This window comes from Piliocolobus tephrosceles, chromosome 16, assembly GCF_002776525.5.
Source record: "Piliocolobus tephrosceles isolate RC106 chromosome 16, ASM277652v3, whole genome shotgun sequence".
Classification (NCBI taxonomy): domain Eukaryota; kingdom Metazoa; phylum Chordata; class Mammalia; order Primates; family Cercopithecidae; genus Piliocolobus; species Piliocolobus tephrosceles.
This window is the reverse complement of record NC_045449.1, coordinates 75,427,938-75,453,098: the sequence shown is the minus strand read 5'-3', so window position 1 is coordinate 75,453,098 and position 25,161 is coordinate 75,427,938. Positions and strand designations below refer to the sequence as shown.

Sequence of the window (25,161 nt, the reverse complement as noted above, 5' to 3'; positions counted from 1 at the left end):
CGTGATCCCCCCGCCTCGGCCTCCCAAAGTGCTGGGATTTCAGGTGTGAGCCACCGTGCTCGGCCCTTTTTTTTTTTTTTTTTTTTGAGAAACAAAGTCTTGCTCTGTCGCCCAGGCCGAAGTGCAGTGGCGTGATCTTGGCTTACTATAGCCTCCACCTTCTGGGTTCAAGCAGTTCTGCCTCAACCTCCTGGGTAGCTGGGATTACAGGTATGTGCCACCATGCCTGGCTAATTTTTGTATTTTTGGTAGAGACAGTTTCACTATGTTGACCAGCTTGTCTCAAACTCCTGGCCTCGTGATCTACCCGCCTTGGCCTCCCATAGTGATGAGATTATAGGTGTGAGCCTCCACACCCAGCTTGAGTTTTGCTCTTGTTGCCCAAGCTGGAGTGGAATAGCGCGATCTCGGCTCCCTGCAACCTCTACCTCCCAGCTTCAAGTGATTCTCCTGCTTCAGCCTCCCAAGTAGCTGGGATTACAGGCATGTGCCACCACGCCCAGCTAATTTTGCAAGTTTCACTAAAGATGGGGATTCACCATGTTGGTCAGGCTGGTCTCGAACTCCTAACCTCAGATGATCCTCTCACCTCATCCTCCCAGAGTGCTGGGATTACAGGCGTGAACCACCGTGCCTGGCCTGGAATTGGGTTTTTACAGTTGAGTTCAAAAGTAGAAATTGAACTTTTCAAACATAGCCACTGGCCGGGCATGGTGGCTTATGCCTGTAATCCCAGCACTTTGGGAGGCTGAGGTGGGTGGATCACCTGAGGTCAGGAGTTTGAGACCAGTCTGGCCAACATGGCGAAACCCCGTCTCTACTAAAAATACAAAAATTAGCCGGGCATGGTGGCAGACGCCTGTAATCCCAGCTACTTGGGAGGCTGAGGCAGGAGAATGGCGGGAACCCAGGAGGTGAAGGTGCAGTGAGCCAAGATCATGCCACTGCACTCTAGCCTGGGCCACAGAGTGAGACTCTGAAAACAAAACAAAGATAGCCATAACTCTTGTTTGCTTCAAAGTCTTAAATGTGTTATAAAGTTTCATAATTGACAAGACCGTTGCTTTTTTGGCCACTTTATTTGTTTTAATTGACACCTTTGTGAGCAGTACAAATTTCTTTATAAGAGCAAAATAGCAAGAGGACCATCCTGGCTAACACGGTGAAACCCCGTCTCTACTAAAAAACATAAAAAACTAGCTGGGCGAGGTGGCGGGCGCCTGTAGTCCCAGCTACTCGGGAGGCTGAGGCAGGAGAATGGCCTAAACCCGGGAGGAGGAGCTTGCAGTGAGCTGAGATCCGGCCACTGCACTCCAGCCCGGGCGACAGAGTGAGACTCCGTCTCAAAAAAAAAAAAAAAAAAATAGCAAGAGGAATTTGGTGAATGATTAGCACTTTCCAAATTTGGTGAATACTCTTCTAGTAATGCCTGGTGTGTGTATGGTATGTGTGGTGATATTTAGCATTTTATTACATTTCTGTTCTTTTGGCCTTGTTTTAGGTTGCAAAGGAGTTTGGCTTCCAAAATAACGGCTTCTCAGTTTACATCAATAGAAACAAGACCGGAGAGATAACAGCCTCCTCCAACAAATCCCTCAACTTGCTAAAAATCAAGTAAGTGTCCTCTGAGGAGGAAGCAGGGAATGGGGGGAAATGAGGTCCCCATGATCTGTCCGAGGTTGCCCAGTTTTATCCTCTTTCCTCTTCACACCACTCATTATGGTCTGATCCACTGACCAGAATACATGTGACTGTGTTGCTTGCCAGGGAGTCAGTAATTATCCTGAATCTGCCGTTACTATTGAGCAGATTTTAATTGACTTTGCAGAATTCTGGAGTTTGTGTCACTGAGGAGAAAGTTATTGTCTCTGTCCATGTATGGCATGGAGTGCGCTGCATACTCAGCTGCTTGTGTGAGTGAAAGACTTTGAACGCAGCTGCGTGCGGGGAAACCGCGTTAGCCCTGCCGGCTTGGGTAGGAGTGCCGACAGTGCAGTGGCCCGTGCCACCCCCTCGAGTTGGTCATTCAGGACCTTCAGGACTCAGAGACCTCTTATCACAGCCTGGCTGCTGCCTGTTTTTGTAAAGTGTTACTGGAACACAGCCAGGTCGCGTTGTTGGTGCCAGTTTTCATGTTACAAGGGCAGAGTTCAGTAGTTGTGATAGACCATGAGGCCTGCAAAGCTGAAAGTATTGACTGGCCCTTTACGGAACACGTGTACTGGCTCCCATCGAAACCGTCTGGGCACTTGCTCACATATCCCTTAGATCAGTTCAGTCCTTAGGGAGTGAGTGGTCAGTTTTCCTCTCGACGCTGCAGGTTGCATGTGCTGTGGCCACTGGCTCAGTGGTGGGCCTGGGACCTGCTGGCAGTGGGCTGTGAGTCTGTTTACCAGCCAGAATGATAGGCTGGTTTTGCACTTTGGTCACTTTTAGATTCACAGATTAATATATCTAGGGACACAATATGCAATCGTAGCATTTATTTGTTCTTAACAAAGATTTATTTGGCACCTACTGTTTGCCTACCCCTGTGATGAGGTGAAATGAAACCTCTTGTTATTGTTCATTTCCAGAGTGACCCTTCCTTTGAGCTTGTGAAGGGTTTTGCATCTTGATAATTCTTTTTTCTCTCTTCTCTTCTCTTTTCTCTTCTCTTCTCTCTCTCTCTTTTCTTTGTGTTTTTTTTTTTTTTTTTTTTTTTTTTTTTGAGACGGAGTCTCGCTCTGTCGCCCAGGCTGGAGTGCAGTGGCCGGATCTCAGCTCACTGCAAGCTCCGCCTCCCGGGTTTATGCCATTCTCCTGCCTCAGCCTCCCGAGTAGCTGGGACTACAGGCGCCTGCCACCTCGCCCGGCTAGTTTTTTGTATTTTTTAGTAGAGACGGGGTTTCGCCATGTTAGCCAGGATGGTCTCGATCTCCTGACCTCGTGATCCGCCCGTCTCGGCCTCCCAAAGTGCTGGGATTAACAGGCTTGAGCCACTGCTCCCGGCCAACTCTCTTTTCTTTCTTTCTTGAAGGGTTTTGCATCTTGATAATCCTTCCTTCCTTCCTTCCTTCCTTTTCCTTTTCTTGAGACAGAATCTCGCCCTGTCACCCAGGCTAGAGTGCGGTTGTGCGATCATAACTCACTGCAGCCTCGACCTTCTGGGCTCAAGTGATCCTCCTGCCTCAGCCTCCTGAGTAGCTGGGATTACAGGCACATTTTTCATTTTTAAATCAAATCTGGCTGGTAATTTTTTTTTTTTTAAAGTTTAAATGTGGAACATGTAACCGTATCTAAAGGTAAAGAGAATGTGAGTGCACACCCTCTGTCTCAGCCAGAGGAACTCTCAGCTCATAACCATGCTTGTGTCCCGCTGCTCTTGCCTTCCTTCCTTCTCTCCTGTTGCTTGGCCTTTTTTTCTCCCTCCCCTTTGTAATTATTAAACAAAATGCATACTGAACACCTCAGAGGACAGTGTATGCCTTGATGGATGAACCTTATGTGTCACCATTGCAAGCACCAAGCAGGTCTGGGGATGAGGCATTGGCAGCCACCCCAGAAATTTCCCTAACGGTATCTGCTGTTCTTTTTTTCTTTTTTTTTTTTTTTTGAGATGGAGTCTCGCTCTGTCACCCAGGCTGGAGTGCAATGGCGTGATCTCAGCTCACTGCAACCTCCACCTCCCGGGTTCAGGCATTTCTCCTGCCTCAGCCTCCCGAGTAGCTGGGACTACTTACGTAGAGATGGGGTTTCACTGTGTTGGCCAAGCTGGTCTCAAACTCCTGACCTCATGATCTGCCCGCCTTGGCCTTCCAAAGTGCTAGGATTACAGGTGTGAGCCCCTGTGCCCAGCTCTTTATTCTTTCATTACTTAAGTGCAGTCCCTAGACACTGCCAGTGAGTCTTGCTTTCTAAGGAAATTTGTATGTCTTACATCTTGTAATCTTCAGGTTTGCCTTCTATCTCTTTCCTTTTCTTAACATTTATCTGTTGAGGAACTTGTCCCTTGACCTGTAGGGTGTCCCACTCTGAGGTCTTGCTGATTTCATGTTCACAAGACACTTCAGCATTACCCTCTGTGTCCTGGATTTCCTGCTGATCCACAGTGGTTTACAGAGGCCTGACAGACTCAGGCCATTCCCTCAGCAGGACCATGGGGTGCTGTACACCTACCTTTTTTTTTTTTTTTTTTTTTTTTGAGACACAGTCTCACTCTTGCTCAGGCTGGAGGGCAGTGGTGCGATCTCAGCTCACTGCAGCCTCTGTCTCCCAGGTTCAAGCAATTCTCCTGCCTCAGCCTCCTGAGTAGCTGGGACTACAGGTGCCCACCACCATGCCCAAGTAATTTTTGTATTTTTAGTAGAGACGGGATTTCACCATGTTGGCCAGGCTGGTCTCAATCTCTTGACCTCAGGTGATCTGCCTGCCTCAGCCCCCCAAAGTGTTGGCGTTACAGATGTGAGCCACCACACCTGGCTCCCTGCCTTTGTTCTTTTTTTTTTCTTTCTTTCTTTCTTTTTTTTTTTTTGAGAAAGAGTTTCGTTCTTGTTGCCCAGGTTGGGGTGCAGTGGAATGATCTCAGCTCACTGCAACCTCCACCCTCTGGGTTCAAGCGATTCTCCTGTCTCAGCCTCCTGAGTAACTGGGATTACAGACATGTTCCACCATGCCCGGCTCATTTTTTTTTTTTTTTTTTGAGACGGAGTCTCGCTCTGTTGCCCAGGCTGGAGCGCAGTGGCGTGATCTTGGCTCACTACAAGCTCCACCTCCCGGGTTCACGCCATCCTCCTGCCTCAGCCTCCGGAATAGCTGGGACTACAGGTGCCCGCCAACATCCTGGCTAATTTTTTGTATTTTTTGTAGAGGTGGAGTCTCACCGTGTTAGCCAGGGTGGTCTCAGTCTCCTGACCTCGTGATCCACCTGCCTCGGCCTCCCAAAGTGCTGGGTGTGAGCCACCGCGCCCGGCCTAATTTTGTATTTTTTTTTTTTGTTGAGACAGAGTCTTGCTCTGTCATCCGGGTTGGAGTGCAGTGGCTGGATCTCAGCTCACTGTAAACTCTGCCTCCCGTGTTTACGCCATTCTCTTGCCTCAGCCTCCCAAGTAGCTGGGACTACAGGCGCCCGCCACCTCGCCCGGCTTGTTTTTTGTATTTTTTAGTAGAGACGGGGTTTCACCGTGTTAGCCAGGATGGTCTCGATCTCCTGACCTCGTGATCCGCCCATCTCGGCCTCCAAAAGTGCTGGGATTACAGGCTTGAGCCACCGCACCCGGCCTAATTTTGTATTTTTAAGTAGAGATGGGCTTTCTCCATGTTGGTCAGGCTGGTCTTGAACTCCCAGCCTCAGGTGATCCGCTGGCCTCAGCCTCCCGAAGTGCTGGGATTACAGGAGTGACCCATCACACCCGGCCCCCTCTTTTTTTTTCTTTAGAGACAGGGTCTTTGTCGACACCATTGTGAGCTATGATTGTGCCACTGCACAGCAGCTGGGCAACAGAGCAAGACCCTGTCTCAAAAGTATATAAATAAATAAATAATCTGATTTTTTTCCCCCTAAATCTGGCTGTTGGCTTCAAGCACTCACAGGTGCCATGTTGCTCCTGGTTTCTCCTAGTTTCTGCTCTGCTGCCACGTTGGCCCACTGGCCTCCAGTGAAGACCACTGGGTGGTTGAGTGCTCCCCATCAGGGCTGTGAGACTTGGGAGCCTGCCTCTTGGGTCTCGTGACTGTTGGTATCTGTCTGCCCCCACTTGTGTCCCTGCCCCCACATTGCTGTAGATGCATCGGTGGGACCTAGCATGCAGTCTAGCTGTCTGCAGGAGGGAGATTTGGGAAGAGCCACTGACTTCGGCGCCTGCCACCTCCACGTCCTAGAATCCCACCTGGTCATTTTGGATAGCCTCTGTCACTAACCCTCTTCTTCCATTCCATTGTTCATTTAATATCCCATATAGAGGTTGATATTCTGTCTCATAATTTCTGTCTCTGAGTCTTTGCCAGTCTAACTCTCGGTTAGTTATGTCTCTACCCACTCTTACTCTTACTTGCGTGGTAGTGTGTTACTCTGCTTTTTTTTTTGAGACGGAGTCTCGCTCTGTCGCCCAGGTTGGAGTGCAATAGCGCCATCTCGGCTCACTGCAAGCTCCACCTCCTGGGTTCATGCCATTCTCCTGCCTCAGCCTCCCGAGTAGCTGGGACTACAGGTGCCGCCACCACGCCCGGCTAATTTTTTTGGTATTTTTAGCAGAGACGAGGTTTCACCGTGTTACCCAGGATGGTCTCAATCTCCTGACCTCGTGATCTTCCCACCTTGGCCTCCCAAAGTGCTGGGATTCCAGGTGTGAGCCACTCTGCCCGGCCCAGATTTAGCAGCTTTTCTACAGAGAAGGTTTGCATTTGGTTTTGTTGGCACAGGGGGGTGTGATGGACCTACAACTCCCTCAAGTTAATTTCTGTCTTTGGACTTTCCGAACCAGATGTCGCCATCCCTGGTTCTGCCCCAGATTCATGGCCCAGCAGGCCTTTAGTTACAGTCTCAGAGGTGACTTTTTTTTTGGTTTTTTTGCTATGTACTAGATAGAGGCAGATGGGCTTTCTCCTTGGTTCCTATTTTCAGCTGGTAGGTTTTTCACAGCTGTTCAGGCATTCTTTGGTTATCTGCATTTATGTGGAAGTTTCAGACTCAGTTGCCCCCTTTGGGCAGGGAAGCTCAAGTCCTTGTCTCCCAGTGCCCAGCAAACCGCTGTAAGCCCAAAGATGTGAGTGAATTACTGAGAGTGGCCTTGGCCCCGCAAGCAGCTCTGAGCTCTGTGTTGCTGGCTGCTGTTTTGAGTGCACTGCTGGGTTTGTCCCCTGAGGATTTCCTCCACTTTCTTTAGAGCTCAGCAATTGATTTTAGAGTATGTGTGTGTGTGTGTGTGTATATATATATATATATATATTTTTTTTTTTGAGACGGAGTCTCACTCTGTTGCCCAGGCTGGAGTGCGGTGGCCGGATCTCGGCTCACTACAAGCTCCGCCTCCTGGGTTGACGCCATTCTCCTGCCTCAGCCTCCTGAGTAGCTGGGACTACAGGCGCCCGCCACCTCGCCCAGCTAGTTTTTTTGCATTTTTTTAGCAGAGACGGGGTTTCACCGTGTTAGCCAGGATGGTCTCGATCTCCTGACCTCGTGATCCGTCTGCCTCAGCCTCCCAAAGTGCTGGGATTACAGGCTTGAGCCACCGCGCCCGGCCCTAGAGTATATTTTTTGAAATTGATCTAGTGTGTAAGTCAAGTTTTTTATATTAGTAGTTAGAGGGTGTTTAGGAATATGTAATCTGCTATTAGAAACAGACGTCTTGGCTGGACGCGGTGGCTCACGCCTGTAATCCTAGCACTTTGGGAGGCCGAGGCAGGCGGATCACCTGAGGTCAGGAGTTTGAGACCAGCCTGTCCAACATGGAGAAACCTCGTCTCTACTGAAAATACAGTAAGTATCTGGGCGTGGTGGCAGGCACATGCCTGTAATCCCAGCTACTTGGGAGGCTGAGGCAGGAGAATCGCTTAAACCTGGGAGATGCAGGTTCCTGTGTGCCAAGATTGCGCCACTGCACTCTAGCCTGGGTGACAGAGCAAGACTCTGTCTCAAAAAAAAAAAAAAAAAAAAAAAGAGATGTCTCTGTCTTGATAATGTTTGGTAATGTTCATCACCCCCAAATGAGGGAAGAAGAAGGGGAGGGAAGAAATTAGTTGAAGAGCTGCCCTGAGCCCTGTGTCCATATGTCCTTGAGGCCTCTGTTCTTCCTTCACTGTATTGGTTTGGAGCTGTGGATCCTGCCCTCTCAGTCTGTGTCCTGTGTGTGTGTCTTGTTGGCAGCAGTTAAATATCTATCAGAGGACATGCTGCAGCCTTTCTTCCTAGGCTGGCCTGGAGGGTTAGTGTTGGCAGCCATCTCTGGTCACTTGGGACCCCAGGCGGCTTCTGTGGACTGTGAGTGGAGATGCTTGTTCGCCTCCGAGGTCAGCAGTTTGCCATGGCAGTCAAGCCTGGCACCAAGTTGGCAGCGTGACTCTTTAGACTGAAAGCGATAGAAAACCAAATGTGACTTGTGGCAGCCTTTTTGGAAAGCAGTATGTCAGCAGCTTCAGAGACAAACAGAAACCCTTAAGCATGACTCTTGGGAGTTTGCCCTTTAGAAGGAAAACTGCAGGGACGTCTGTCCGTGGGTGTTTTTGGGTGGTGTTGATGGTGGCAGAAACTGGCAGACAGTGTGCATACTTGTCAGTGTGGGAGTGGCTGAGCAGTGGTTAAGCAGCCTCACTGGGGAACGTGCGGCCATTGTCATAGCAATTAGACGTGGACCCCTTATATTTGGAGGATTTTATGAGGGGTTGTTGAAGTAGAAAAGCATGTCTCTGCTAATCTCAGTTTTTTTTTTTTTTTTTTTTTTGTGGTGGAGTCTTGCTCTGTCGCCAGGCTGGAGTGCAGTGGCGTGATCTCAGCTAACTGATACCTCCGCCTCCTGGGTTCAAGTGATTCTCCTGCCTCAGCCTCCCGAGTAGCTGGGACTACAGGCATGTGCCACCACGCCCAGCTAATTTTTTTGTATTTTTAATAGAGACAGGTTTTACCATGTTGGTCAGGATGGTCTCGATCTCTTGACCTCGTGATCCATCTACCTTGGCCTCCCAAAGTGCTGGGATTACAGACATGAGCCACCGAGCCTGGCCAATCCCACTTTTTAAAAGTAGTGACAGCTTCCATGTGTGCCTGTGCTTACGTGTGTATGTGAACGCCAATAAAGCAGTGGAGATACATGCAGCCAGCACATGCAGTGTTGGGGGAGGAGGGAGCCTCCCAGAGGCCAGAGGAATGGCTGAGGGAGGTGGGGGCCAAGCAGAGGGTGAGAGGTGGGAGGAGAGGCCCTGAAGCCCAGCAGGTCCATTGTGGCTGTGTGTGCATGCAAAATCATTTAGGTGTATGGAGGCTTCACAGACTTTAAGGTAAAATTGTAAGAGACATTAAATTCCAGAGAACCTGCATACTGGTCTTGATAATGCCAAGAAACACAGGGGAGATGTCAGAAGAGAATTCTGGTCTTAAAATTAGAAACCTCATTATTTAGGCCCTACAGGGGTGGGTGTTGACATTTGCTTTTTGCAGATATCCGAGTTGGGCTTCCATGAAGCTCAGGTGGTAAGGGAAGGCATTGGCCTCTGTTTGTCATTTGAACAGGCATGGCGATTTGTTGTTCCTGTTTCCCTCGAGCCTTGCTGGGCCCTCATCTGAAATGGAGACGTCAGCTCCACCGGGCTTCAAGGTCTTTGGCGCTCCCAACGTGGTGGAGGATGAGATTGATCAGTACCTCAGCAAACAGGATGGGAAGATTTACCGAAGCCGAGACCCACAGCTGTAAGTGATCCATGGGATTCCAGGGTCCTACATGTGGTGATCTTAATGGATGAATAAAGGGAAATATTTATAATATGTCCTGTTTTAATAAGTATCTGATGAAGAAATGTAAGTCTGAAGTTTTACTATCTTCAGGTTAAACTTTACTTCCAAGTTATCTTGTTAGCTTTTTATCAGTTTTTGTTGTTGTTTTTTAGCTTTTTATCAGTTTCAATCTCAAAATATGTTCCCATAAAAACTTTTGAAGCATTGGATACAAAGAGACTGGAAAGGTATCGCGGGAGTTGGGGGCCTCACACCAAGTCTTTACTGTGATGTCCTCTGGAGATGCTGACTTCCGTGCAGAGTGGGACGTTAGTCAGCAGCTGCAGGGGAGGGAAGAAGGAAGGGGCAGGTGGTTGTGTGTGCACCCGTGCGAGGTGCGTGCTGTGTCTCTCATTTCGTAGTGGTTGGATGATTTTGACCTGCCACACTAGTGTGCGCTCTCCATCCCTGCAGCGAGCATTTCACTTGCAGAAGATGCTGTGCCTTGGAATATTCCCTCCTTACCTGGGGCTATATGAAGTGTTTATGTATATATATTTGTTTGTTTTATATTTTTTGCAATTCCTTTTTTTTTGAGACGGAGTCTCGCTCTGTCGCCCAGGCTGGAGTGCAGTGGCCGGATCTCAGCTCACTGCAAGCTCCGCCTCCCGGGTTTCCGCCATTCTCCTGTCTCAGCCTCCCGAGTAGCTGGGACTACAGGCGCCAGCCACCTCGCCCGGCTAGCTTTTTTGTATTTTTTTTAGTAGAGACGTGGTTTCACCGTGTTAGCCAGGATGGTCTTGAACTCCTGACCTCGTGATCCGCCCGTCTCGGCCTCCCAAAGTGCTGGAATTACAGGCTTGAGCCACCGCGCCCTGCCGCAATTCCTTTTAAATAAACCAGTGAGAAGGATCTGAGTTTACACTTGGCCATGTGAAATTATCTGAGCGAAGGTTGTCTCTGCAGTGGGGTCGTTTTCAAAATGCATCACTCTGTAGATGTGACAGGGTGCTGACTTTGAGATACTGGGATTCCAAATGCTGCATTAGCAACTTTTATGTCTTAGCTCAGAGAACCATAAATGGCGCTCAGCTGCCATTGGCATGGAGCCACTTTGTAGCCATAGCCATTAGCTGGCATGCCTTTTCCATTTGTGTTTCCTCCCAGGGGTCTGGCGCTGGCTTGCTTGCATGATCTGTTTTCATTGCTTCATTAGCAGCTTTTGAGAGAGAAAGCGTGTGTGTGTGTATTCTCACCTGTCATCAGGTAGAGCCTGCCTGTTTATTAGGAAGTACAGAGACCACCTCTGTTTCGAAACACAGAGCCTGTATGCATCTAAGAATTCCGACTCCATTTAGAAAGGGATCTGATGGAGCCCCAGAGGGACTGCCACCGGCGTCTCACCACCCCACCGCTGCCTTCATGTTGTGTGTGTTGTGCTCCCAAGGCTTCTGTGACTGAAAATGTCAGAAACCCATGGGACAAGTTTTTTTTTTTTTTTTTTCTGTTATTTCCCAAAATGCACATGAAGTAGGTATTTTCCAAACTTGGATTATTTATGCACTGCTCTCAGGCCCTTTGCCATGTTCACGTACTAGCTTTGTTATTATTTATTTAACACTTTAAATGGACTTGGCCGGACACAGTTGCTCATGCCTGTAATCCCAGCACTTTGGGAGGCTGAGGCGGGTGGATCACTTAAGGTCAGGAGTTCAAGACCAGCCTGACCAATATGGTGAAACCCCGTCTCTACTAAAAATACAAAAATTAGCCAGGTGTGGTGGTGTGTGCCTGTAATCCCAGCTACTTGGGAGGCTGAGATAGGAGAATCACTTGAACCCAGGAGGTGGAGGTTGCAGTGAGCTGAGATCGCACCACTGCACTCCAGCCTGGGTGACAGAGTAAAACTCCGTCTCAAAAAAACAAACAAACAAACAAACAAAAAAACTATTTTATTTATTTTTTTGAGATGGAATTTCACTCTTGTTGTCCAGGCTGGAGTGCAGTGGCACAATCTGAGCTCATTGCAACCTTCTCCTCCCAGGTTCAAGTGATTCTCTTGCCTCAGCCTCCCTAGTAGCTGGCATTACAGGCACTTGCCACCATACCCAACTAATTTTTGTATTTTCAGTAGAGACGGGGATTCACCGTGTTGGCCAGGCTTGTCTTTAACTCCTGACCTCAGGTGATCCACCCATCTCAGCCTCCCAAAGTGTTGGGATTAGAGGTGTGAGCCACCACCTTCGGCCAGAAAACTACATAAATTGACTTTGAGTTCGTTCACTTTTATCTTTGGTTTGTGTCATTTTAAGCAGTCGATCCCCATGAAGTCACAGGTTTGATGTGCGGGTCAGTTTTTTCTCATTCATGTCAACATAAATAGTAAACTGCTGGGTGTGGTGCTGCACACCTGGAGTCCCAGATACTCGGGAGGCTGAGGTGGGAGTGCTTGAGCCCAGGAAGTCAAGGCTGCAGTGAGCCATGATCACCATTGCACTCCAGCCTGGGTGATAGAGTGAGAGACTGTCTTTAAACAAAACAAAACAACAATTAAAATATAAACGTTCATCCATGTGCCATCTGGAATATAACTCCATGTGGGCACAGAAACACTGTTAAAGTAGGACGTACGTGTGAGATGGCAGCAGCGGAACACAGACATCCTCACTGCTCTGCCTTTTTCTGCCTTGTTACTCTCCTCAGATGCCGCCACGGCCCTTTGGGGAAATGCGTGCACTGCGTCCCTCTAGAGGTGAGAGTCTCTGCGGAGTAAGTTCTGGGCCGGTGTGGGGGGCTGCGGGTAGACAGCTGTCTTAAGTGCTTTCCCTGAGTCCATGCACTTGGTTGTAGTGGTTCAAAGAACTTATCTATTTATTGCCCGGGGCCTCATATTCCCCCTAGTGCAAGCTGCACACAGGATGAGCCTTTATTTATGGGAGTGACCTTCTCGCTTGATTATGAATGGCTGAAGCATTTGTGTGGCTGTGATAAAGGGGCAGCATTTACAGCAGGCTCCCTGGACAATCCTTTTCAGATCTGACACAAAGCTGAGTCTGTCGGCTTCCGTGCTTATCATTGTTTTGATTTACTTTGCCTTGAATCTCACATCTCTTGTACTGGTTTGTCCTGGTGAGATTGAGAGTTACCATAATAATGCTGACTGGAGCTGTGAATGCTGGATTTACAGCAGCAAGGCCAACCTGATTTTCTTCATGAGGCATCTCTTGCATTCTTGTGGCATTTCTTTTTGCAGAATTTTCCTGAAACTCATTTGACTTAGAACGTTTTGTTTTTAATAGAGATCCATTTTAATCTTGAAAAGATAACTGGCACACAAAGAAAAACTTGCTTCCGGCTATGTGCTGTTCACACCTGTAGTCCCAACACTTTGGGAGGCCAGGGTGAGAGGATCACTTGAACCTAGGAGTTGTTGAGCCTGGGCAACTCTTTTTTGTATACCCTGTCTCTACAAAAAATTTAAAAAATTAGCTGAGTGTGATGGTTCACACCTGTAGTCCCAGCTACTTGGGAAGCTGAGGCAAGAGAATCACTTGAGGCTGGGAGGTCGAGGCTGCAGTGAGCCTTGATTGCGCCACTGTACTCCAGCCTGGGCAACAGCGTGAGACCCCATCTCTAAAACAATTAAATTGGCTGGACTCAGTGGCTCACGCCTGTAATCCTAGCACTTTGGGAGGCTGAGGCGGGTGGATCACGAGGTCAAGAGTTTGAGACCAGCCTGGCCAATATGCTGAAACCCCGTCTCTACTAAAAATACAAAAATTAGCCAGGCGTGGTGGCGCGTGCCTGTAGTCCCAGCTACTTGGGAGGCAGAGGCAGAAGAATCGCTTGAACCCAGAGGTGGAGGTTGCAGTGAGCAGAGATTGTGCCGCTGTGCCATTGTACTCCAGCCTGGGCGACAGAGTGAGACTCTGTCTCAAACAAACAGAACACACAAAAACAACAATAACGAAAAGCAATTAATTGAAAAAAGAAAAACTTGGTTCTGACCTAGAGTGGTAAGGGAGACCCCAGTACCTGCTTTGGCTGTGGGCCTTGACTTGCCGAGGCCATGCTGCCTGGCCTCTGTGCACAGCGGAGGCTCAGCACCTGGAGCACCTGGCAGGTATGACTGCACTTGCTTATTCTGTGTCTTGGCAGCCATTCGATGAGGACTATCTAAACCATCTCGAGCCTCCTGTGAAGCACATGTCCTTCCATGCCTACATCCGGAAGCTGACTGGAGGGGCTGACAAGTAAGCAGCTTGCTATAACCTGGTTGTGCGTAAATTCCTTTTTGTGTATCTGGCAGTTGTTGCTTATAGCCACTGAATGTGTGAATGAGAGAAGTAAAGATGAGAAGGGGCCACACGCCTTTGAATGTTACCCTGGTTCTATATTTATTTTTTATGTACACATACATGGTTTTTTTTTTTGTTTTTTGTTTTTTGTTTTTTTTTTGAGACAGAGTCTGGCTCTGTCGCCCAGGCTGGAGTGCAGTCGTGCAATCTTGGCTCACTGCAAGCTCCGCCTCCCGGGTTCACGCCATTCTCCTGCCTTAGCCTCCCGAGTAGCTGGGACTACAGGTGCCTACCACCATGCCCAGCTAATTTTTTGTATTTTTAGTAGAGGCGGGGTTTCACTGTGTTAGCCAGGATGGTGTAGATCTCCTGACCTCGTGATCCGCCCACCTCGACCTCCCACAGTGCTGGGATTACAGATGTGAGCCACCGCGCCTGGCCCGCATATATGTTTTTAAGAGATGGGGTCTCACTATGTTGCCCAGGCTGGTCTGGAACTCCTTGGCTCAAGTGATCCTCCTGCCTTGGTTTCCCCAAAGTGCTGGATTACAGGTGTGAGCCACCTCACCTGGCCAACCTGGTTGTAGAAGGGAGCTAGCAAGGCAGTGACTGTGCAGGCATCTAGTTGCGTAGCCACAGTGCAGTGTCGGACAGAGGCTGTCCCCACACACGCCGCCCCGGCAAGATAGCATCTGTGATGGTGGCCTGTTGTATCTGTGGTCTGAGTTCATTCTCTGCTTTTCAGAAAAACAACTACCCTGTGATAATCTCAGCTCCCCCACTTCAGTGCCTGGCAATCCTTTCCCTAGAGTCCGGCCTCTGAGTCAGCTTGGTTTTCAGCCACAGCAGGGGCTGCAGCCACTTGTCCTCAGGGTACCACAGTAGTTGCCCACAGGCTCAGCCAGGTAGGCACAGGTGGTAACAGTGGCCAGAGAGGGATGAACTGATCATTTTGATTTCTTTTAAGCCATGGCAAGTCCTTGCCGGTACGACCTTCTCCTGTTGGCTCTCTGTACACCCTACCAGAAAGTAACAGGCTTCAGCTATTATTTTGTAATTCCTGTCAGTGCGACAAGAGGAGATGGTGGCTGAACTGAAGTCAGCAACATTTTGTGAAGGATGTCATATTCGCCTGATTGTAGCTTTTCTCTGACAACCCGCTGACATCCTAAAATGACTTTTTAAAAATGTTAGACCAGAAGAAGAAACCTACTAGAAACCCACTATTGCTTGTCAGTGGGGAAAGCTATGGAACTCTCTGGACTAAGGAGTGGGTGCAGATTGATGGTAGTGAAAGAGACTTGGTCAGCCTTTTGTCAGTCTAGGTCAAGGAACACGGTCTCTAGTGGGGGCGTGTTTGTGGCTGCCATTAACATGCAGATTTGGTGACGAGTCATTTCTTCCTAGATGCTATGATACCAAAAATGGCTCACCACAAAAAATGATCAGTATGTGAGGTAATGCATATGTTAATTAGCTTAATTTAGCCATTCCACAGTGTGGGCATGTTTCAGAACATCATTTCTTACACTGTAAGTATATAGTTTTTATCTGAAAAACGAAACCTCACGTCCACCTTAAAGATACAGATTTTTTTTTTTTTTGGTCATTTATGTTTCAGTAAAGCTGGAGAAAAAGAAAAAGTTCAGAGTAGGGTCCAGGACTTTCTCATTAACAATCTTCAACAGTAGTTTTTATTTTAGCTTAAAGCAGTGAAGATGCCTTAATTATATATCCTAATCAGATTTTTCCCATGAATAAGAATTTTTTACAAATATCTAAGTCCTGGGCTAATGTCAACGTTGCTGATAATTTAATGAAACCTGTACAAGCCTCATGTCCGCTCAGTGGCACAGGTGACATCAATAGATACTCTGCAGTATTCTTGCAAACTTTCTTGCATGTTAGTGATAGATAGTAAAAAAAAACACCAAAGTTTGGTAGGAAAGTAGTTGTGTGTTTCTGTATGGTTGAAGTGTGTGGGACAAGCTAGGATTCGGAATATGTTGGAACTGCAGGTAGAGCTTCCATTAGAAACATCTGAGCACATCTTCCCTGCTGCTGCCACGTGCTTAGCTCCTGAGATGCTGTTCAGGAGGTGTAAGATACTTAACATGTAGCTTCCAGCCTCTTGCTCAACTTCTCACCAATGTGATGTTTAAGTCAGTTGCTTCTCTTCTACGTAGGGGGAAATTTGTTGCCCTGGAGAACATCAGCTGCAAGATTAAGTCAGGGTGCGAGGGGCACCTCCCGTGGCCGAACGGCATCTGTACTAAGTGCCAGCCGAGCGCCATCACACTGAACAGACAGGTGAGATGTTCCCTGTCTGTCTAGATTTGTTTTCATGGCTGAGAAATGAGTATTTCCAGAAGAGCCCCTTGGAGTGGAATGCCATCAGCATCTGCGTGGTGGATTTTCAGTACTGTTTGATGGATTGAATGACCCTTTTGTGGAAGGGGTACGCTGAATATGTCATTTTTAAGACTTCTTGCTCTTGGAGGTGTGGAGTATGAGCCCTCAGTTCTCTTTTTTGCTGGCTCATATGGAGACAGAATGTTCCTGGTGATTATTTAAAATCCTCAGTAGTTGTGAGGAAACTGGCTCTGAAGGTTGGTAAAGGGGCATCCCTTGGACCAGCTCTGAGCACCCGTCCAGGCTGGCTTAAGGAGAGAATGTGGCTCAGGAAGGAGGGGCGTTCAGCCTTTCTGGATGTTCTGCTCTCGTCGTCCCACCTCTGAGAGTAGGCTGCCTCGCCTTCCTGCTGCCACCGTGCCCTTGGAGAAAACGGCTCCTTAGAGAGAATTCCGTGGCCTCCTTGACTTTTTTGGAAATCTCCTGTGTTCTCCATTCCTTTTTTCTTCTTGAAAACTACTTTATTTTGGCCGGGCCCGGTGGCTCACACCTGTCATCCCAGCACTTTGGGAGGCTGAGGCGGGTGGATCACCTGAGGTCAGGAGTTCGAGACCAGCCTGGCCAACATGGTGAAACCCCATCTCTACTAAAAATACAAAAATTAACCGGGCGTGGTGGCAGGCGCCTGTTGTCCCAGTTGCTCAGGAGGCTGAGGCCGGAGAATCACTTGAGCCCGGGAGGTGGAGGTTGCAGTGAGCCAAGACCATGCCATTGCACTCCAGCCTGGGTGACAGAGTGAGACTCCATCTCAAAAAGAAAAAAGAAAACTCGTTTGTTTTTTGCCCTAGAGATTGTGAAAACCTGTATTTTAGGTGAAATCACAATGGAATTATTTTGAATTTATTGATAGATGAAAGCCATCTCCACCCTCCTATACCTCCCCGCCCCACCCTGCCACCGGACCCTGAAGTGGTCTAAAGGGCAGAGCGTTTTTGTTTTGTTTCGTTTTTTTGTTTTTTTGAGACCGAGTCTCACTCTGTAGCCCAGGCTGAATTGCAGTTGGTGCAATCTCAGCTCACTGCAACCTCCGCCTCCCAGGTGCAAGCGATTCTATTGCCTCAGCCTCCCGAGTAGCTGGGACTACAGGCATGAGCCACCACACCTGGCTAATTTTTGTGTTTTTAGTAGAGACAGGGTTTCACTGTGTTGAATAATTTTTGAGGTTTAACTCCTGGCCTCAAGAGATCTGCCTGCCTCGGTCTCCCAAAGTGCTGGTATTATAGGCATAAACCACCACACCTGACTGGTTTTTTTCTTTAGTAATGTTTATTGTTTTTATTTTTTTGAATAGAATAGCAGATTTATTTTTTATTTTTTTATTTTTTGAGATGGTGTCTTGGTGTCGCCTGGAGTGCAGTGGTGCCATCTTGGCTCACTGCAAGCTCCGCCTCCCAGGTTCACGCCATTATCCTGCCTCAGCCTCCCCAGTAGCTGGTACTACAGGCGCCTGCCACCACGCCTGGCTAATTTTTTGTATTTTTAGTAGAGATGGGGTTTCATTGTGTTAGTCAGGATGGTCTTGATCTCCTGACCTCGTGATCCGCCTGCCTCGGCCTCCCAAAGTGCTGGGATTACAGGTGTGAGCCACTGCACCCGGCCCAGATGATTATTTTTTAAGATACAGGGGTCTCATTCTGTCGCCCAGGCTGGACTTGAACTCCTGGGCTCAAGTGATCCTCTAGCCTCGGCCTCTTGAGTATCTGGCACCACAAGCATGCACCATCACTCCCTATTGGTTTGTTTTTTAAAGAACTAGGTAAAATATACTTATGAATGGTTTGTGCTAGAGAAACAAGTGATTTATTTTCGATGGCATGTTTTCATCAGGCCACTCTTGTTAACTCTACAGAAGTACAGGCATGTGGACAATATCATGTTTGAGAATCACACCGTCGCTGACCGCTTTCTTGACTTCTGGAGAAAGACAGGGAACCAGCATTTCGGGTACTTATATGGACGGTACACGGAGCACAAGGACATTCCCCTTGGCATCAGGGCTGAAGTGGCTGCGATTTATGAGCCACCTCAGGTAAACATGATGGGATTCAAGTTCCTGAGTTTCTGTGTTTGGAGGCTGTGGGGGACACCCTTTCGGCGAGGCCTTGCCCTGTTTTCTCTGTTGTTTGTGCCCCCTCTGTCACACGCCGGTGCACATGCACAACATTTTCTGAGTTATTGGAGAGTGAGAACGTGGCTCCTGAAACCTTCAGTATATTGGATAGTTATTTCAGTTACTAAGGATGAGGATATTTTCTTACACACCCGGTACATTTGCCACTATTGATCCATTGTTTTTATCTCGTCTGCTATCTGTGTCCAGGTATGCTCATTGCCTCCGTAGTGTCCAGGTGCTCAGTCCTCCTTGTGTCATTCTGTGTCTCTTCCGCTGTGCAGCAGTCACTGTCTTAGGGGCCATGGAGAAGGCCACAGACACACCTCAGCACGAATCACCAGAGTGTCACCAGAATAGCAAAACTGCCACCAAAATAGGACTGAAAACAACCTAAGATTTGTTTGGAGGAGAAAGAAGTGTCCTGAGGGTGTATCTGTAGGGTGTGTACACAGCTAGTCACTGTGCTTGAAAGGCCCTCTCAGTATGATTGTGCCACCAACCACTTACACATTGTATTTCCAGTTTTTAGGAACTGGGCTGTGTGTGTATATTTATATAAATTGTAATTTGTTTTGTAATTATGTATAATATTTATATAGTGTGTTTTACATACATTTTATTGCAAAAGTAAAAACTAAACAGATATTTAATGCTAGTTAGTGATACGCATGCTGTACTATTTAGGGAGAAGTACATTTATGTCTGTAATTTACTTGAAATCCAATAGAAAAACGGATTGATGGGTGACTAGAGGGACAGATAGTGCGTAGGAAATGTTCATGCTGAATCTAGTGATGGGTATATGAGCATTCATTGTAAAATTCTTTACATTAGCTGTTATGTTAGAAATTTTTAATTTTTATTTATTTATTTTTTAGAGATGAGTCTTGCTCTGTTGCCCAGACTGGAGTGCAGTTGTGCAATCATGGCTTACTGCAGTCTTGACCTCCTGGGCTCAAGCGATCTTCCTGCCTCAGACTTCTGAGTAGCTGGGACTACAGGTGCATGCCACCATGCAAGCTAATTTTTAAATTTTTGGTAGAGTCAGGGTCTCGCTATATTGTTGGTCTTGAACTACTGGTCTCAAGTGATCTTCACATCTTGGCCTCCTGAAGTGTTGGGATTACAGGTATGAGCCACTGTGCCCAGCCAGAAGTATTTTTAAAAGTTGAAAAAGAAAAAAAATGTGCACATTTCCAAAGTCATATTTACAAACAAGGCTTATTCATTTCCCTTTACCCTGCTTTCCTCTAGAGGTAGCCCCTAGAATTTAAAACCTGTTTTCTTTTTGAGACAGCGTCTCACTCTGTTGCCCAGGCTGGAGTGCAGTAGTCCCATCACGGCTCAGTGCAGCCCCAATTGCAGCCCTCCTGGGCTCAAGCAGTCCTCCTGCCTCAGCCTCCCAAGTATCTGGGACTACAAGCATGCACCACCACGCCTGACATATATGTGTGTGTGTGTGTGTGTGTGTGTGTGTATAGTGTGTGTGTGGAGACAGATCTCGCCATGTTGCCCAGGCTGATTTGGAACTCCTGGGCTCACACAGTCCACTCGCCTCAGCCTACCAAAATTCTGGGATTACAAGTGTGAGCCACCATGCTCAGCCTAAAATCTTTTTAGTTGGACTTCCTGAAGTTTGATTTGTTTTTTTTTTAGTTTTGAGACAGAGTTTTACTCTGTTGCTCAGGCTGGAGTGCGGTGGCGTGATCTCCACTCACTTCAACCTCCACCTCCCAGTTCAAGTGATTCTCCTGCCTCAGCCTCCTGAATAGCTGGGATTACAGGTGCCGCCACCATGCCTGGCTAATTTTTGTATTTTTAGTAGAGATGGGGTTTCACCATGTTGGTCAGGCTGGTCTCAAACTCCTGACCTCGTGATCCACCCGCCTCAGCCTCCCAAAGTGCTGGGATTATAGGCGTAAACTACTGCGCCCGGCCTGATTTTTTTAATTGTTTTTTTTTTTTTTTTAAATACAGAGAGGGTCTCTGTGTTGCCCATGCTGGTCTCAAACTCCTGACCTCAAGTGATCCTACTGCCTTGGTCTCCTAAAGTACTAGAATTACCAGCATGAGCCATTGTGCCTGGCAGAAGTTTGATTTTTTGTTTTGTTTTGTTTTGTTTTGTAAGAGGATCTCCTGAGCGAGATCCTCTTATCTTTCTCTCAAGTAGCTGGGACTGTCGATGTATGCCACTGAGCCTGGCTAGTTTTGTTTTTTTTTTGTATGTGTGACATTTTTAATGTAAGCAGATACACTCACACATGCATGCACACACAATCATACTATCCTTCGTTTCTTTGTGTGTATACTATATTATGTGCACTTTTTCCACCTAACACTGTCTTGTGGAGATCACTGGATGACTGGCTTCCTATTTAAATAACCTGACTGGGAGGCGGGCTGGGGTGCCCTGCAGCTGCTCTCAGGGGTTGCTGATTAGAGTCTGAAACTGCAGCTTGTGCCTGGGTGATAGCTGGTGTACAGGCTTGCTAGTGGCCCCTGCACGAATGTGTGTCTTTCTTGGCTGTATTTATATGGATTTTCAGTGACAGTTTTGGTATCTTTGCATAACAATAGATGTAGTGTTTCATGAGGCCTTTGCCTGGCAGAATCTAGTGTTCTTTTAAAAAGAGACACTAGATGGCAGTAGAGACCCCGCCAGTGAAGTCTCAACCCTTAGGTCACTGTGCTGTACTCAGTATGCTGCTTTTCCAAGCAAAAAGTATTCAGATTCAGTTTTTTTTTAAGGGGTCTCTTTCATGGAGAGCTCAGTGGTTCTATTAAAAAGTATAATTGAGGCCAGGCGTGGTGGCTCACACCTGTAATCCCAGCACTTTGTAGGGGCAAGGCAGATCACTTGAGGCTAGGAGTTCAAGACCAGCCTGGCCGACAGATCAAAACCCCGTTTCTACTAAAAATACACACACAAAAATTTGCTTATGTTGCCACATGTCATTAAACAACTCCTTTTCCTCAGATTTGTCTCTGAGTTTGTGGTTTAACCTATGTTCTGGAGGTATTAATGACCTCCATATGGGTAATACCCAGCAAATGTAAACTTCTTTGTGGTTTTGCCAGATTTTGACTAATTTGCAAGGATATGTCCAGTTACTGCAACTCAATTTGGGATTACCTTTACCTTTCCTATTCTTATTGCTGGGATTTCTGCATGAAATGATACCTATTAATGACCCGCAGGCTACATTTAAGTGAACATTAACGATTTTGGTAAGCTTGGTCCACTCTGGGAAGTGATGTGCCGTGGCTGGTTTCAGTTGCATGGGAGCCAGTCGAAGCCACAACTCATCGACTACCCTGTGCCAGGCGGAAGGAGGTGGCTGATTTTCGAATGCCTTTTCCCTTCCTTAGGGTTGGTGAGCTCATCGCTCTCTGTGGAGTTCATAGTATCTCTCCAACTCAGTACCTTAGCTGTGAAGCCAAGCGCATTGTCTCTGCGGAGCGGCACACAGATTGTCCAGGCCTGTTTTCTGGGAAAGGATGTTACCTTACAGTTTTTGAGTCTTGCCTAATTTAGCCAAAGCTGTTTGAAGTGAAGCTACTTATCCAAGGAAGTTTGAAAATAACTTCATTTCCTGATGAAGGAACTTTTAAAACAGGCAGGAGTATAGACCTCCCCTTAGTCCTGAGCGCTCCTGATGCAGAGCCGTGCCACACACATCAGCTGGGCCCTGTGTGCCACGTGTTTTGCAGTCCTAGTAAAAGGCACAGCGCAACCTTAGAGAAGCCGGGAGGCGTGTCGCATGTGTTTTATCTGTGGCTGTAGTTCTCCTTTCTGACTAGGAGGCCCCCAGCACTCCTTGTGACCTGGAGCTGGAATTGGGAGGGCTTGGAGTGCTGCTTCCTGAGCCCTCTGCTCTAAGTCCGTCTTCTCCCTTTGATTCCCTGCAGATTGGTACACAGAACAGCTTGGAGCTTCTTGAGGATCCAAAAGCTGAAGTGGTCGATGAAATTGCTGCCAAACTTGGCCTGCGGAAGGTACTGAGGCATCCGGCAGCCAAACGGGGCGTGGCCAGGCTCTGTTGAGCATCCAGGCCAGGGAGAGTTGGGGGAGTGGCTGGGCTGTGTCCAGGACGGGCTCTCCCCAGCTGCACAAGGTCAGGTGCAGGCACCATACGTTTTGAAACTTCACGTGTGTTTATTGGGCACCAATAGCTTTTATGTTCCTCTGACTTAAACTAAAATGAGAATGTTTTCTTGAGCACACACACACACACACACAAAAATCCCAGTGCGGATCTGGCTGTTGTATTTCAGCCTTCCAGCACACTTCTTGAGGACTGCTTCAAGTGGGAAATAGAAGCAGGAGTCACACCCCAGCTGCACCCCTGCTGGCTCCCCTGTGCATGTGTGTCCCTTCTGCCTGAACCGTTCCTTCATGTAGCTTGGAAGCCGAGGACAGTCAAGGCTGGCGTTCCGTTGACAGCGTTCATGTTCCATGGCGTGCACTTGGAGCTTCTGCTGTTCTGTCATCAATCATCGTTTCATTTCCTGTTGATAATTTAGCTCTCTGAGCCTACGGTTCTTCCTAGTTTCATGGAACAGTTAGAAAATGAGAAAAGGATTTCCTTTTTTATTCTGTTGATCTGGTTTATCTGACATCATTGATAAAGTTCCCAGGAACGATTTTTATAAATTCATGTAGAGCCATGAATTTGAACATATCTTACAAGTTTAATATTAGTAAGTATGTTTTATCCTTTATTTCCTAATCATCTTAGACTGTGAAAAATAATCTCTAGATTATTTCATCCTCTCTACAGATGAGGGGGGTAAGACTGCAAATGTGACTTAAAACCTAGTGTCAGTGAGCAGTCCACACACCGTTTTACTCTCTTATGAAACATCCTGTTTCTAACAAGGAGTCAGCATCTTCATTTAGGGTCATATTTTGGTTCAAATTCTGGAAGTTCTCTTGTTGAAAAGAGATTGGTCCAATTTTTTGGCCTAATTTGTTGTAGTCTTAAAATTCATAATCTTGAAATTACTTAAATACTTTTTTCAGAACATGAGTTTCTCATTTTATGTTATGTTATGTTACGTTACGTTACGTTACGTTACGTTACGTTACGTTACGTTATGTTACGTTACGTTATTTTAAGGAGTCTTGCTCTGTCACCCAGGCTGGAGTGCAGTGGCACGATCTTGGCTCACTGCAACACCTGCCTCCCGGGTTCAAGTGATTCTCCTGCCTCAGTCTCCTGAGTAGCTGGGATTATAGGCGCCCGCCACAACGCCCGGTTAATTTTTGTATTTTTAATAGAGATGGGGTTTCACCATGTTGGCCAGGCTGGTCTTAAACTCCCGACGTCGGGTGATCCACCCGCCTTGGTCTCCCAAAGTTCTGGGATTATAAGTATGAGCCACCATGCCTGGCTCAAAATATGAGTTTCTAAGCCCTTATATTTCTCAGTTTGATTTTGATTCTGCTTTATTTACTGCTTAATTACATTAATCCTTTAAGTCTCATTTTCTCTGTTGCCATCACCTTGGGTTTTCATTCACTGGGGCATCTTTTTTTTTTTTTTTTTTTTGAGGCGGAGTCTCGCTCTGTCGCCCGGACTGGAGTGCAGTGGCCGGATCTCAGCTCACTGCAAGCTCTGCCTCCCGGGTTTATGCCATTCTCCTGCCTCAGCCTCCGGAGTAGCTGGGACTATAGGCGCCCGCCTAGTTTTTTTTTTGTATTTTTAGTAGAGACGGGGTTTCACCGTGTTAGCCAGGATGGTCTCGATCTCCTGACCTCGTGATCCGCCCGTCTCGGCCTCCCAAAGTGCTGGGATTACAGGCTTGAGCCACCGCGCCCGGCCTCACTGGGGCATCTTTAAAGACAGTGAAAGTCTCCCAGTGTGCTGGTCATATCTGCTGGGGATGGATGGGAAGAGTTGTGTGTCAGGTAGTGCTGGGGAGAGTCACGGGCCGCAGATCCTTCCCAAGGACAGAAGTGACAACTGCCGGGACCCAAGTGCTACTCCTGCGGCCTTGCGACAGGCTTCTGGTGCAGGAATTCACAGGCAGAGGTGGGCCTGAGGATCCCACCGCACACAGGCACTGCCACACTGAACGTGCAGGGGGTGCTGGGTCGCGGGTTTCGGATCCCAATACCCTCAGATGCTTCCTTCTGGCCTTGAACTGGAGCTCCCAGGAGCAGCTATGTGAAGTCTGCATTCTGTTTCCCCTTTTATCTTAAGTGCCTTTCTCTAGGAATCCTTTTTCTTAGCTTGTCGGGAAAGACCTACTCTATGAAATGTTTATTTGCTTGCCTGTTGTCTGTCTTCCTCTTGGGAGTTTAAGTGCCTTTTTCACCCACCTTCTGTTGGTCTCACTCACTGCTGTGTCTCTTGCATCCAGCATGGTGCTGGGCAGAGTTGGTGCTGAAGAAACTCATCTCTAACAGCAGCACCAGAGGGAGCATAGCCAGTTTCTACTGAACAGAGATGGAGATCCCTGGGTGTGGCCTGGCATCTTACTTGAGGAACCCATTGATGTAGATTAAGCTGGCTCACAAATAGGAGCTTCTGACTGAGAACATTCCTTTTAAGCTCTCTGGGCAAAAGCCAGAAAACATTCATCATCTATCTTTTTTTTTTTTTAAAGATGGAGTCTCACTCTGTCACCCAGGCTGGAGTACAGTGACGCGCTCTTGGCTCACTGCAAGCCCCACCTCCCAGGCTCACGCCATTCTCCTGCCTCAACCTCCTGAGTAGCTGGGACTACAGGCACCTGCCGTCTCAGCTAGCTAATTTTTTTGTATTTTTAGTAGAGACAGGGTTTCACCGTGTTAGCCAGGATGGTCTTGATCTCCTGACCTCGTGATCTCGTGATCCGCCCTCTTGACCTCCTGAAGTGGTGGGATTACAGGCATGAGCCACCACGCCTGGCCATGTCCAGCTAATTTTTTTTTTTTTTTTTTTTTTGAG

At 47.6% G+C, this 25,161-nt stretch overlaps 1 protein-coding gene across 1 annotated transcript in view; it reads left to right on the top strand.

The window, feature by feature from the left end:
• The window catches only part of NPLOC4 (NPL4 homolog, ubiquitin recognition factor), a 102,965-nt gene that overhangs the window by 11,363 nt on the left and 66,441 nt on the right, over window positions 1-25,161 (top strand). The window contains exons 3-9 of the mRNA XM_031934242.1: window positions 1,502-1,614; window positions 9,203-9,379; window positions 12,107-12,155; window positions 13,562-13,656; window positions 15,888-16,011; window positions 17,963-18,142; window positions 22,136-22,222. Coding sequence (XP_031790102.1) covers window positions 1,502-1,614; window positions 9,203-9,379; window positions 12,107-12,155; window positions 13,562-13,656; window positions 15,888-16,011; window positions 17,963-18,142; window positions 22,136-22,222 — 825 coding nt within the window. The remainder of the gene's footprint in view (window positions 1-1,501; window positions 1,615-9,202; window positions 9,380-12,106; window positions 12,156-13,561; window positions 13,657-15,887; window positions 16,012-17,962; window positions 18,143-22,135; window positions 22,223-25,161) is intronic.